The 12748-nt window shown below is 47.6% G+C and overlaps 1 protein-coding gene across 1 annotated transcript in view; it reads right to left on the reverse strand.

Annotated features, from left to right (window-relative positions):
• LOC104469850 (protein AATF-like) overlaps positions 1–12748 on the reverse strand; it is a gene marked incomplete at its 5' end in the record, with an annotated part of 38456 nt that overhangs the window by 12498 nt on the left and 13210 nt on the right. Inside the window, 3 exons of the mRNA XM_010084564.1 lie at positions 7628–7649; positions 8465–8536; positions 11783–11863. Coding sequence (XP_010082866.1) covers positions 7628–7649; positions 8465–8536; positions 11783–11863 — 175 coding nt within the window. The remainder of the gene's footprint in view (positions 1–7627; positions 7650–8464; positions 8537–11782; positions 11864–12748) is intronic.

Consider the following 12748-nt stretch of genomic DNA (forward strand, 5'->3'; position numbering starts at 1 on the left):
GTGATGCAATGTGATGCACGGTGCGGTGTGATGTGGTACGGTGAGGTGTGATGTGATGCACGGTGCGGTGTGATGCGATGCACGGTGCGGTATGATGCGGTGCGGTACGGTGAGGTCTGATGTGATGCACGGTGCGGTGTGATGCGATGCACGGTGCGGTATGATGCGATGCACGGTACGGTGAGGTGTGATGCGATGCACGGTGCAGTATGATGCGGTGCAGTACGGTGCAGTGTGATGCGATGCACGGTGCGGTATGATGCGGTGCGGTGTGACGCGATACACGGTGCGGTGTGATGTGGTGCCGTACGGTGAGGTGTGATGCGATGCACGGTGCGGTGTGATGCGGTGTGATGCAGTGCGGTGTGATGTGATGCACAGTGCGGTATGATGCGGTGCGGTGTGATGCGATACACGGTGCAGTGTGATGTGGTGTGGTACGGTGTGATGTGATGCATGGTGCGGTATGATGCGGTGCGGTACGGTGAAGTGCAATGCGATGCGATCCGATGCGGTGCAATGCGTGGCGGTGGCCAGGAAGGCAGGCCCACGAGATGGCACTCTCTCACTCACTTCCCCACCATGGTCCAAAACCCGAGCGCACAACTCCGGCTATAAATTACCCAGCCAGACGGCTCTCATCACCATGCCCAGCGCTTGAAGGAGATTCAGAAAGGTCTGCCGCAATTCCCTCTCGCTCAGGCAGGTCAGGATTGGGTCCTTCAAGTCTGTGCAAATGCTTTTAGCCCCACGGCTTTAAATTATGGAAGGTGACATGTGACCTCCGGTTTGTCTCATGAGATCAGGCACAAGATTTATAAATATTTCAGAAAGCTGGTTCCTGCCCTAAACAAAGGGACTCTGCACATTTTGTGAGGCCGGGTCTGGGGACGGGGTGGGGAGCAGGAGAGATGGAAAGGCTGCTGCTCAAGGTACCGTCCCCCAAATTTAACCAGACCTGCCACCTGTCACTGATCCTGAACATTCCCCCTCACACCAGCACACAGCCACCTGCCCATTCCCCAGCCTTCAGCCCGGAACAGCATTAATGGGAGCAGAGGTGGCACCTCTCTCCTCCTGATTTTGGTCTCAAGTCCCATTTTCATAGGGGCTTTTACAGCACAAAGCGTAACAGATGTGGACAAGTGGCTGGAGAAGTAGCAAAACACAGGGAGGTTCAGAAGGCTCCGGCGTGCTCCGCTGGCGTGCTTTCCAGCAGCTCTCATTTCCCCATGAAATTCATAAAACGCTGCGTTCTCGGTCTCTGTTTTCAGACGGGTATTTGAGCGGAGCAGCCACTGTACTGCTGCGTGTGAAGTGCCCTGCGCAGATGTGCACCCCGGCGCGCGGAGGGGACCATTCTTTGTGTACCTTAACATCCCATATTCCTAGGATGATTTCCCTCTTTCACAGCTTGCCTGTTTTATAACAGATTTGATGCAGGAGAAGACAAATTGTCTCACAAAGGAAGGACGACAAATCATCTTGCAGCTCCTAACAGGTTATTTTTTTTCCCTTTAAAAAGGAAATTTCCATAACGGAGGCGTCTGTTAGGGATGTCAAACATCAAATGTTGGGACACAATGATTTCAGCCCATTGGCACTAACCGGGGTCATGTACACCCCTTCACTGCTGCCAGCCTCGAAACGCACAAAAACTGCTTGTTCCAACCCTTCTAACAGCCACGGTTCAAAGCCATACGGGATACTTAACTGCATCTACATGAGCTGACTCCTAAGGATAAAAGTCAAAGGTTAGGGGATAAAATCCACCAAACCAAACGATGCACAAAGGGCAGAATTATACCGAAGCCACCGTGCCGTGGGACCAGCAGTCAAGCCAAGTTCAGTGGCACAGGACAACATGTGGGTTTGTTCTTGGTTCCCCGTATGGCTCAGGTATCCCCCGATCAGAATGCTGCCCTCCATGGGAGCCCCACTCCCTTTGTTTCCCACAACAAAGCCAACACAAAGCAGGACAACCTTTCTTCCAGGCTGTGTCTATATAAATTTAGAATAATTTTTCTCACGCTGACACGGTCACCCGAGGTTTGTGCCACGCAGCACAGATGCCGCTGGTTCAGAAAGAAGGGCTTTGCCTCCTCTCAGGGAGCTCTGTCGTGGTGACCGTGCTGGATTGACAATCGCAGAGCCCAAATGCCTCCATTAGTCTAGTCTCATGGTGTTTTAATACCCAAAGTACAAAGTGAGCTAAGTTAAAGGCTGGTATCTCACCAACTTTTTTTTTTTTTTAAACTCTTATGTCATTTAAGTAAATTAATCTTTTAATACCAGGATTTCCTACTACGTACCCCCTGCTGCTTGCAGCAAGACACATTGTGCCAAAGCAAGTGCACTAAGTCCAAGAGTCAGAACGCTGATTGGGAAAATACACAACATCCCGGCTGAATCCAAGGGAAATGCTCTAATCCAAACCTCACCGGCAGCTGGATAATCTGTGTCTGAATTTAGCTTCCCACCAGGCACTGGTCTGCTCGTGCAAGAACACCAGCGGGCTGGATGCTCCTCTGCCAGGCATGGCCGGAGGCCAGCAGGACTGCTGGAGCCAGGGGCTTGGTTTCCTGCCCTTGGCTGTGGGACCTCAGGCAGCGATTCCTGCCCTGAGCCCAGTCCTGCTGCCACGTGAGTCTGCGCTTCCAAGGTCAAACACAAACCGCACCTCCACAGGTGTGGAGAGACTGTTCACATACGTGTGTACGTACAGAGGTATCCCTGTAGTAACGCCAAGTACGGTGTGCTGGAAATACCTGGCCAGCACTGCACCACAAGCCAAAAAAAAACTTCCCCAGCTCTTGGAAAGGTTCCTGTGCCCCACGCTGCGGGTGGAACAGCATGGTTTGACACAGTCCCATTGCGTCCATCTTCTTCCCTCCAATTTGGCTCATAACAGATGCAAAGTCCTCCTTTGTAATGAAGAACCATTTGCCAAGGTACAAAGCAACTTCTCAAAAAACTGCTATACTCTCCCCCACCTTCACCCAGTTATAAATCCCGGTTTGTATTTCAGCTTGCACTTGGGAACGCGTCTCTTTTGTCCTGCCTGACTTTACTGCAGAAAAGCCTCCTTTTGCCTCCCATTTCTGCGCTGGGTGCCATCTTTAATGATGATGTATGGGTGTCCTTCTCCTCGGCGGTGCTGTGGGGAGGGGGTCACACATGTGACACCGCCAGCATGTGTATCAACAGCAAATTATAAACCGTGTCAATCCAAGTTAATGCAAAGCTGTAATCCTCTTTAACAAGAGATCAAATCAGTGCCATGAGTTATGTTCATTCTGTAATCTGATAAGAAATAGAGTGAGCCTCTAATAAAAGAGTAATGAGAGCCCTTAATGATGCTGTTAAAAGGTAGCGCCAGTTAAAATATTGCTGTTGTTCCAGCTGATTAGATCACTGTTGCATATTTGCACAATCTTGTTTTACCTGTCAGAATAACCTGAGTCGTCTTGGGAGATAAAGGTGTTTGGACCAAACATCCGCATCCTTACAGAATGTCCCTCCTGCAAGCGACCGTTCTCCAGAGGTGAAATAATGATGTTCATCAAACTGAGCAGTAATTTGATATTATCCCTTTTTTACAGTGTCTGTGTTTAGTCTGTTCCACACACACGTACAGTGCAGAGATCTGAAGCTCTATATATCAAAGCTGACAGAGAGAGAGAACAAAACCAAAATCCACACACAGACCTTCCCAGGAACACAGACTTCACCCGACCTTGCCATAGCCAGCCGTTTGTAGGATCCACTCCTGCAGATAATGAAAGTGTGCTCCCGTGTCCAGGGACCTGGGTCACCGTTGGTAAGTGGATTTGGAGATACCCAAATTTGTGGATGCCCCATTCCTGGAGGGGTTCAAGGCCAGGCTGGATGAGGCTTTGAGCAACCTGGGCTGGTGGGAGGTGTCCCTGCCCATGGCAGGGGTGGCACTGGGTGGGCTTTAAGGTCCCCTCCAACCCAAACCATCCTGGGATTCTATGATACAGGCTCTCATTTCTGCATGCCTGACTTCCCAAAGTGTAAAACAGAAAAGATGACTGGCATCTTCCCAGCCCTGTTCCACATGCTGGAACTGAAGGACGATTGTATAAAAGGTTACACCATGCTAGCTACCGGGGCAATGGGATCGGTGAACGACCCTACACCATGAAGATGGGAAAAGCACATTTCAAGGGAAGTCCGAGAAGAGGCACCAACACGATGGCACCCACAAACCCAGGTGAATCCCAACCACAGCGAGATCAACGCTGTTCTAATCCTGGCTAATTCCTGCCCAAGACAGATGCTCTCCTCACACTTACATTCAAGGTTTCGCCTTCAGGTTCCTTGTCTTAGGGCAGGGCCATTTACATAGCAATGACCTTGGACCGATTAGAAAAACCTTGGCCCAAGAGCACAATAAATGTATTTAAGTCTATAAACATATACCCCAAGACAACCATAAAAATCACTTTCCAGTGTATGTTTTAAAATACTACCAAAGAGGGGTTAAAATAGAGGAGGGCTCGAGGTCACCAGTGCCCCACACATTACAACATAATATATGTGAGCACGAGGTTAAACAGCCATGCCCATGCGTAGGGTGCATGAAAAACTGGCAAGTGGAAGATTAATTGCCTGCACGGATGCTATTATTCCAACCAGGAGCAAGAATAAGAAAGGATGTTGACAAAGTGATGTTGACAAAGGCAGTTATTATACTTGTACGTTTCTTTTCTCAAATTCAGGCTGTAAAACAATTCTGGAGTGACTGTTCATCCCTGTCTCCATGCAGCGCTCGGGTTGCTTCTCCTCATGCATTTGCTCTTTGTTTCCCCAGCCAGCGGCAGTGGCAAGAGATAAACTTGATGCGCCGGATCCCCAGAAGTCCTGGGGATGACAACAGCACACAGGGACCTTCAGGTGAGCGCTAGCAGGTCCTTGCGCTATTTTAAGGTTTCTCTGCACAGACAGAGTTGTTTAAAATGGCTTAAATGTACAGGAGCATCAGGCCTAAAATGTATTCCTAGGCTGCACTAGCTAATTCAATATACAGAAAGCAGCAAGGTATCGCAGTGATACACAGACTGGTGCCTGCAAAAGCACTTGCAGCAAGGCACAGCAGGACAGTGGTCACAGACAGCTCTCCTCTGCCCCGCTGACAAAGGGCTTGTGCAGCTCATCACGGGGGGTGAGGACTCGGCACAGCTGGAGAAGAACCAGAACCACACTGCACCGCCGCTCGCACCCCCCGGACTCTCTGCCATCGCCCCAAGCTTGTGCCCATTCACCTCTGCACACACATTTATTTACTGGCGTTTTCCAGGTACCTACCTGCCACGGTAGCCACTGGTAGAACTTAAGGGGAATGTTCTGCCAGCTCTGTTTCTCATATACAGCTCACTGACACTTCAAAATTTCTTACCCTACAACGCAGAGCACCTCGTTGTTCAGATGTGTATTTATTTTGGGGTCATGCCTGACCAGAAAAAAAAAAAATGGCTCAGAGCATGATCACATCACTGTGAAGTGTAGACTTGCATTTTCAATCTAGTAATTCACACTTGCAAACAATAAAATCACCCTCTTCTGTCACAAAGGGAAGTGGTATCATTATTGCTCCCCTCTCATGCACACAGGCCTGCTCCTTTCTTTTTAATTCACCTGCAGTTTAAAGCAGACGTTGAATTCTTCTTGCCTGGTCCGGTATGGCTGTGTGCTGCTCGCGAGGTGTAACGGCCCACGGCAAGCGCAGGGGCATTTCAAACAGGGCTGGGAAGTGACCCCTGGAGAGGGGCAGTGGGTTCGGAATAAATGACCGAGAGCAGCAGATATCTTCATTTTGGGAGAGCTGAACCACAACACCTACAGACACCTCATTTCCAGACACTGGCCGCTCCAGTTTTTCGAATGTTTTATGTCTGGATGCAAACACAAATGGTGCAAAGCAGGGAGGAACGGCAGAAGCTAAGCTGAATGACACCCAGGTTTCCAGTGGGCAACACAAGAACGCCCACGCCAACGTGGAAGGGCTGCTGCAAAGAGGAAGCAGGAGTCTGTTCCTAAAGCCCACGTTGAACAGGACAAGACACAACAGGGCTGAATTACAGCAGAGGGAAATTTAAGCTCAACGTTAGGACTAAACCCTTATCCCACTAACTGAGTGTTTTCTCCAGGCAGGTCCCAACGGCAGCCCTCCACTGCTCGGCAGGGGAATCACAGCGCAGAAACGCAGAGCGACCTGCTTCAGGTCACCCACGCAGCCACCGGCAGGACCAGGAACAGAACCTGCCCAGCCTGAGTCTGGCACGGCCCCATCCACCTCCAGGCTCTGCTGGAAAGCCCCATCTCGGCAGAATGGGACACAGCTGCCCACACGGTGACCCTCGGGCACGCTTGCTGGCGTGAACACATCAACCGCCAGCCTCACTCTGGCCGGCTAAACCGACCCCAGGAGCTAAGTGACCGAAGCACCATTACCAGACAGCATGGCTGGCCTCCAAAGTGACTAATAAACTTAATGTAAGAAACAAGTTCCTGCAGCCAGACAATAAGCAGCAGCAGCTGCTGCCACCGAAGAATCAGTAGAACATGCAAGAGCGGCAATAACCCGCTCGACGTGGAGAAAACCCCCAGGAGACACTTCCAGCAAACCAACTGTCAAACCCTCTGTCCCTGCCACCGTGACAATAGTGCCAACACAGCACCACGTGGACAGCGTCCTACCAGCTGTGACAGCTGCCGAGGGTCGGTCGGTGTGCGGTGGACTCCAGGTGCCTCCCGAGGAGCAAAGGGAACAAGGGTTGTGACGATGGCAGCCAGCCGAAGGGTAGCCGAGGCCCAAGGAGGTCACTGTGCAGAACGACTCCACCGTCCAGCGGTTTCCATGCGCTTCACGTTTGCATTGACTTGCTGGAGGATTCTGGCTTACCGAATGCATTTGCTATGCAACTTTTGGAACACAAGCGAGTGTGGTGGACTGCGGAGGAGGAGGCAATGTCACCTCTGGGGACAGCAAACACAGTATAACTTCCAGATTATTAGGATCAGTCTCGCTATTTTTTTTTTTTTTCCTTTTTCCCCCTCACACACGCCCCACGCAAGCTGAGCATCCTTCATTCTGGGGACAGAGCAGCAGTCTGTATGCCTGCCTAACCTGTAGCACAGTGCAATATGTTTTACATGCAAAAAATGACAGGCACCCTAACCTCATTTGAAATTCTCAAAGGACAAGTACTAACCAGTCGACTGGATGTAATCCTGAGATAGAGAAATACTAGAGTCACGCGTATTATTAATGCACATGGTATGAACTGGTTTTTCCTAAACACACCTATGCCTCCTGCTAATTGCCCTCAGACAAAAAGATGTGGGGAATGAGCAGCACATCCCAGAACCATTTCTACAGGATGGCATGACTCCACTAGGAATGTGTGTCTGTCCTGCCCCCTGCTTTCACCCTGCACATCCAACACATTTATTTTTGTGGCTAGAGGATCTAGACAATATTCAGAAATCGAAGCAGTTTTCTCACTTGAAAAAAATAAAAAGTAAAGAAATAATGAAAAAGATGCATGATGAAACAGCACAGGTCTTATAATGGACACAAAACATCTTTGTGCCAGCTTACCGGAAAGCTCTCATCCAGAAATCTGTGCAATATCCCAAAAGGCAACAGTCTAGGAACAGCAGGTATTTGGTTTCCATTTCGCAAACAGACAAATGACAGCTCTCTCTCACAAAGCACAAACATGGTCCACGACCCAGGGGAAAGATGTTTCTCAAGCCTTCTACATCCATTCACCGGAAAAATTATTCCACCTCCTTCCCACAAACAGCTCAGTATTTGGAGATTTAGTTTCAAAATGTAATACTTAAGAACTCTGAAAAACTATCTAGTAACTATGCACAAAACTTCATGGATATTTTCCTTACTAATTAGCACATTAAAACATTATAGTCTTCCAATAAAATTCTTCACTCTTTAAATAGACATAAACACGAACAGCATTTAGGTCTTGAGTGAATCTTGACTGAACTATTCCAGTTATTAACTGATCTAAGAAAATGCATGCTGAGCAGAATTTAGAACAGCTGCCACGTCTGTTAAGAGACAGAAGTGTTCTTCCTAAGTTTCAATTACACCTGAAGGCACCAGACAACTTAGTTGTCTATTTCCAAAATAATTCCATAAAACTAGAAGATTTCGAAATCGGAGGAGTTTTAAAGAAGGAATCAAAATGCAGGTACTGAGATTTATGAAAATTTCTTGTTTGGTGTCACAGTAATTACAGAGTGAAAGCTCAGCCAGACTGCCTGGACAGATGTGACCAAGACACCCAGGCTATGATGCCAGTGACAAATGGTTAACTGATAAGAAGAAATGGAGGGGGCGACAGACTGAAGAACAGGTCAATATCATGCTGTCATGAAGCCATTTGAGAAACATAATTAATCTATTACTCACCTGGCATCATCATTCATTGTGCAGTGGTCAATAGGTGCCATGAAGCTCACCAGCTTGCTATGGACATGATACCTGAATAGCACAGGAAATAAGCAGGCAGCACATTAGTAACTATTAATGAAAAGGAAATGTTGCTGCTTGAATAGAAACACACCGGTCCCTGAAATGCAAAGCCCTGGCTTTGCTGGTGGCTGATATCTAACGAGTCACCAGTTGTAGCTGGTAATTCCCCCTCCCTTCCCTCCTCCTCCTTTCTTATAACATGGACAGGAGAATAATCAGATGATACAATGAACTGAATAGCAAGCAAATCCTTTTTTATCACAGCTAGAAAGAGGACATACAGCATCCATTAACTGTGTGCGAGTACCTAATCAGGCTCCCAGACAGACAACCCTGAAAACGCAGAAGACAGAGAAACAAGAACTCGTTTTCAGCCTTCCGTTCAGCTGGTGTCTTAATCACCTTCTGGAATTTGTGCCCAAAGAGCCCACTGCAGGCAGCAGAGCGCCAGAGCATCAGACCTTCTCAAGCATCCATCTGCTATCACTTTTTCCTTGCTCTGTGGTATCTAGGGCCCTAAAGGATATCAAAATCCCACTCTGCGAGCCATACCCATCATTGGAAAGTCTGAATAACTTACAAATGGAGCATGTAAAAACAAGCAAAGAAGGAGAGGGGACAAAGACCTGTGCAAAGAAGGGATGGGGCATATCCAAAGTGATACAGTGCTGCATCTGTCTCAGCTTCTGATCCACCAAAACATCTCTGCAAGCTGCACTGCCCCTCCAGATACGGGATCCCCTTCCCGCTCTCCACGCTGGGCTAGGAACTTGCAGCAGATTTCATGCCTTAGATTCAAGGACCTGACATAAAATTTAACAGAGTACTGAAAAACCCAGAATGAGAAGGTGGCTTGAAACCCTGGTGTCTAAGGGCAGAGGATTCCAAACCAACGGCTTCTGGTGTACACTACCACTGCCTACCCAGCTCCGAAATGTTCTATCCAAGCTGCTGCTATTTTTAGAGCTTGACAAATAGCAGGCAAAAGGATTCACAAGCATTTGCCCAGAATCACCTTTCCACTCCGTCACCTCTGCACTCCCTTTTGTTTGCTTATGCAGGAACATTCCCTCGAGGGGATTTTCAGCTCACAAGACTATTTCAGAATGGCTCTTCAGGCACAGCACACGCTCACCCTTACACAAGGGCTTCTCTGCACAATCCAGTCTTTGTCACTCCTCAGGGAAGCACTGCCCCGCCACTGCAGGGCTGGCACCGCCACGCAGCAGGGCACCAGGCTGGGCTGTGAACAGCTGGCTTCTGAGACACTGACACCGGATGGATTTGTACAGATCAAAGCTCATCCAGGGACAGTCTGCAGAGTGGCAAGGGGACTTGGCAACTCAGGTAAATCCTCTGACACCAGTTGTTTGTCCAGAAGCAATTACTGTCACATTTTTAAAATCAGGACTTTAAAAATCCCAGTCTAGCAGATATAAAATATTTCATTTATAGAAAAACATCCCATGCAGCAGCACAGGACCAGAAACCCCTGACACGAGAAACAGGTGTGCACACACCACCCCTCCATCTCTACCTGAAGAAAAGGCTTGTCCCAGCGAGGGATGGCAGAGTTCCAGGCACCAGGTTTCTAAAGCTTCACTGGGGAGCTTTTGGACCAGCTCCTTTCCCCTCCTAGTGCCCCAGTTTCCCTGTCTGTGAAGCAGACAGGTACTCGTGTAAAGCAGAAGATCGACTGCTTCTGAAGCCACTTGAAGAGCCTCAGACCCTACAATAAACTAGCACATGTCACCCAAACGTGCTGTAACACTGAAGGCTTGCTAAAGGCTTGCTAAAAAGGAAGAATTACGGAGACAGATGAAACTCAGTATTAAATACTTTGCTCTCCAGGATCTCCAAGTCCTTCACGAAAACAAATCTAAGCACTGCTGCCCCGATTTTAGAGAAGGAAAAAGAAGAACGGAGGATAAGTGATCTGCTCGGGGTGACATGGAGTCTCCCAGTGGAAGAACCAACTATTTAAAAACACCCATTTGGGCTCTACTGGACTATTCTGAAGAGATGCTGGAGCTTAACTGCTTGTTAATCCTGAACACAGACAATGACACTTTTTAATTTGATTGATATTATCCCTGCAGGGTCAGTGCAACTTTTATTTAAAGAAAAAAAAAACAAGGCACCTAAGATCTAAGAGGGAATCGACTGGGTGAGCTAGCTGATCTCTCAGGAATGCTGAAGCGCACAGATTGCACACAATGAGAGCCTTCCCCATTATTCCTGGAGGTTTACGAGTCTGACTCAGTTGTGTGATGTTGTCAGTAGTTTTGACTGAATCATGAATATCTCCAATTACGTGTGATGCTGACAGAAAAGAATATTGATAGTCAATAATTATAGGCTTTTCAGGCCAACAAAGTAGCTCTTCCCTCTTTTAATAAATTATCTTATGACATCTATCTTAAAAATTGCTATGCCAGGCCTGACCCAGACTGACTCCGCTGACTTTCTATCAGATGCCATCTAAACTCACGATTTATAGTTTACTCACAAAAGGATGGCTGATGATGCGGATTTTTCAGGAAGCGGCGCAGCTTTGCAGCATGCCTCCCTGCCACAAACGCCTCCTCCACTACAAATCATGCAGTCATGCTAAACTCGGGGAGACTAATGTATCTGCTCTGCAAAGGGGAAAAACCCCGTCCTCTCCAGCCTGCGTCCCTTCCTCCCTACCGCGTGGGAGATTCTTCCACTGGAGACACAATGGGAGAGATCAAGCCAAGATAGCGATCCAGGAGCCAGGATGTGGAACGCTCTGAAGGTAAAGCAAGCTCCGATGGGACTCAGGAAAACAAAGAGAGATTAGACACCAAATTCCAACTGACAGCCAGTGGGAAAGAGACATCCACCTCACGGAGGCATCTCTGCACATCTTCCCCTAGAGCTGCTATCCATGTTTTAGTCAGCTAAATATATATTGTGCAAGAGGTGTTCATTTGCTTTCATGGGAAATTATGTCCCCAAATCGCCTGGGGACATTTGAACACCTCTCTCCGGTGTTTTCTGAGACCAATGAACGCTCTTGCCAAGACTGATCTGGGCACTGCTCACAGGCTGCATCCAGCCAAGCCCTTATTCCAGCCTCAAAGAACATCAAGATTCCCCCGTGGCTGCCCCAGAGCAAGACATCTTGCCCTGCAAGGCACGAATAAGCCTGCCAACACTCCCCAGAGCCCACCCAGCACAGCCACACTTCATTCGGCAAAACCAGAACTTCTTACAGAAGCTGTCACCCACCGGATTCTCCTTCCTTTACTGGCTTTTCTGTCCACTTTCTTCTTTATTTTGCTTCGTAACTTCTGGATGGCCAGCCACTGCCTGAGGAATGCAAACCAACAGTTACCCCACTTTCAGAGGCACGAGGAAAATGAGCATCAGGCACACGGTGGGCTGAGGCCCTTCCCAGCCCTTCCACCTGCTGCATGCACACAAGAGAAGGGGATCAGAACCTCGGGAACAAGTATGAAACTTCAAACGGATTCTGTCAGTGAGATAGGTTACGCTAACTTCATGAACAGAATTACCATGACGCAGTAGATGATCTGAATTTATTTCCTCCCTCAGTTTTGCAAAGTATACGAAAAATTATAAGCAAGTATTTCTCTCCAACATCTCTGACTTAGAGCTGGAAGTTCTAGCAAGAAGCCCTATAGAATGCTCCAACTATTATAACACAAAACTACAAAAGAAAGAGCAATAAATGCTTTCAGAAATTGCTGTCTGATCCCTGACTGTCTTCAGAAGGGAGAGCTCACCTCCTCAAACAGAACTTCATCAAGTCAAAGAAGTTTTCAGCTGGGGAAAACTTCTACTAGTTATAAATATTTTTTTTTACGAAAACGAGCATCATCTTACCTGATTTATACAATGAAAACTTGACATCAGGGGAAAAAATCTAGCAAAATCCAATTACTGCAATCTTAATATGATCTTAATTACTGTAATCTATTTTATTGTAAAGTCAGATAAATGTACAATGTAATCACCACTTAAATGTAATTTTGTCTATATCATGTTAAATTATAGCGAATAGCTTTCCATAATATTCCAGACACACACAAAATAAATTTGACACATTGCACCAAAATTTGGATAGTATTTTACAAGGATAAAAGTTATTTCACCCTCACAAAATTTCCTGATGCATTTTCTCCCCATACACATACCCCCACAGCACTTTTCCAGTGGAGAGCCCTGCTCCAG

This window comes from Pterocles gutturalis, unplaced genomic scaffold, assembly GCF_000699245.1.
Source record: "Pterocles gutturalis isolate BGI_N339 unplaced genomic scaffold, ASM69924v1 scaffold2250, whole genome shotgun sequence".
Lineage (NCBI taxonomy): Eukaryota > Metazoa > Chordata > Aves > Pterocliformes > Pteroclidae > Pterocles > Pterocles gutturalis.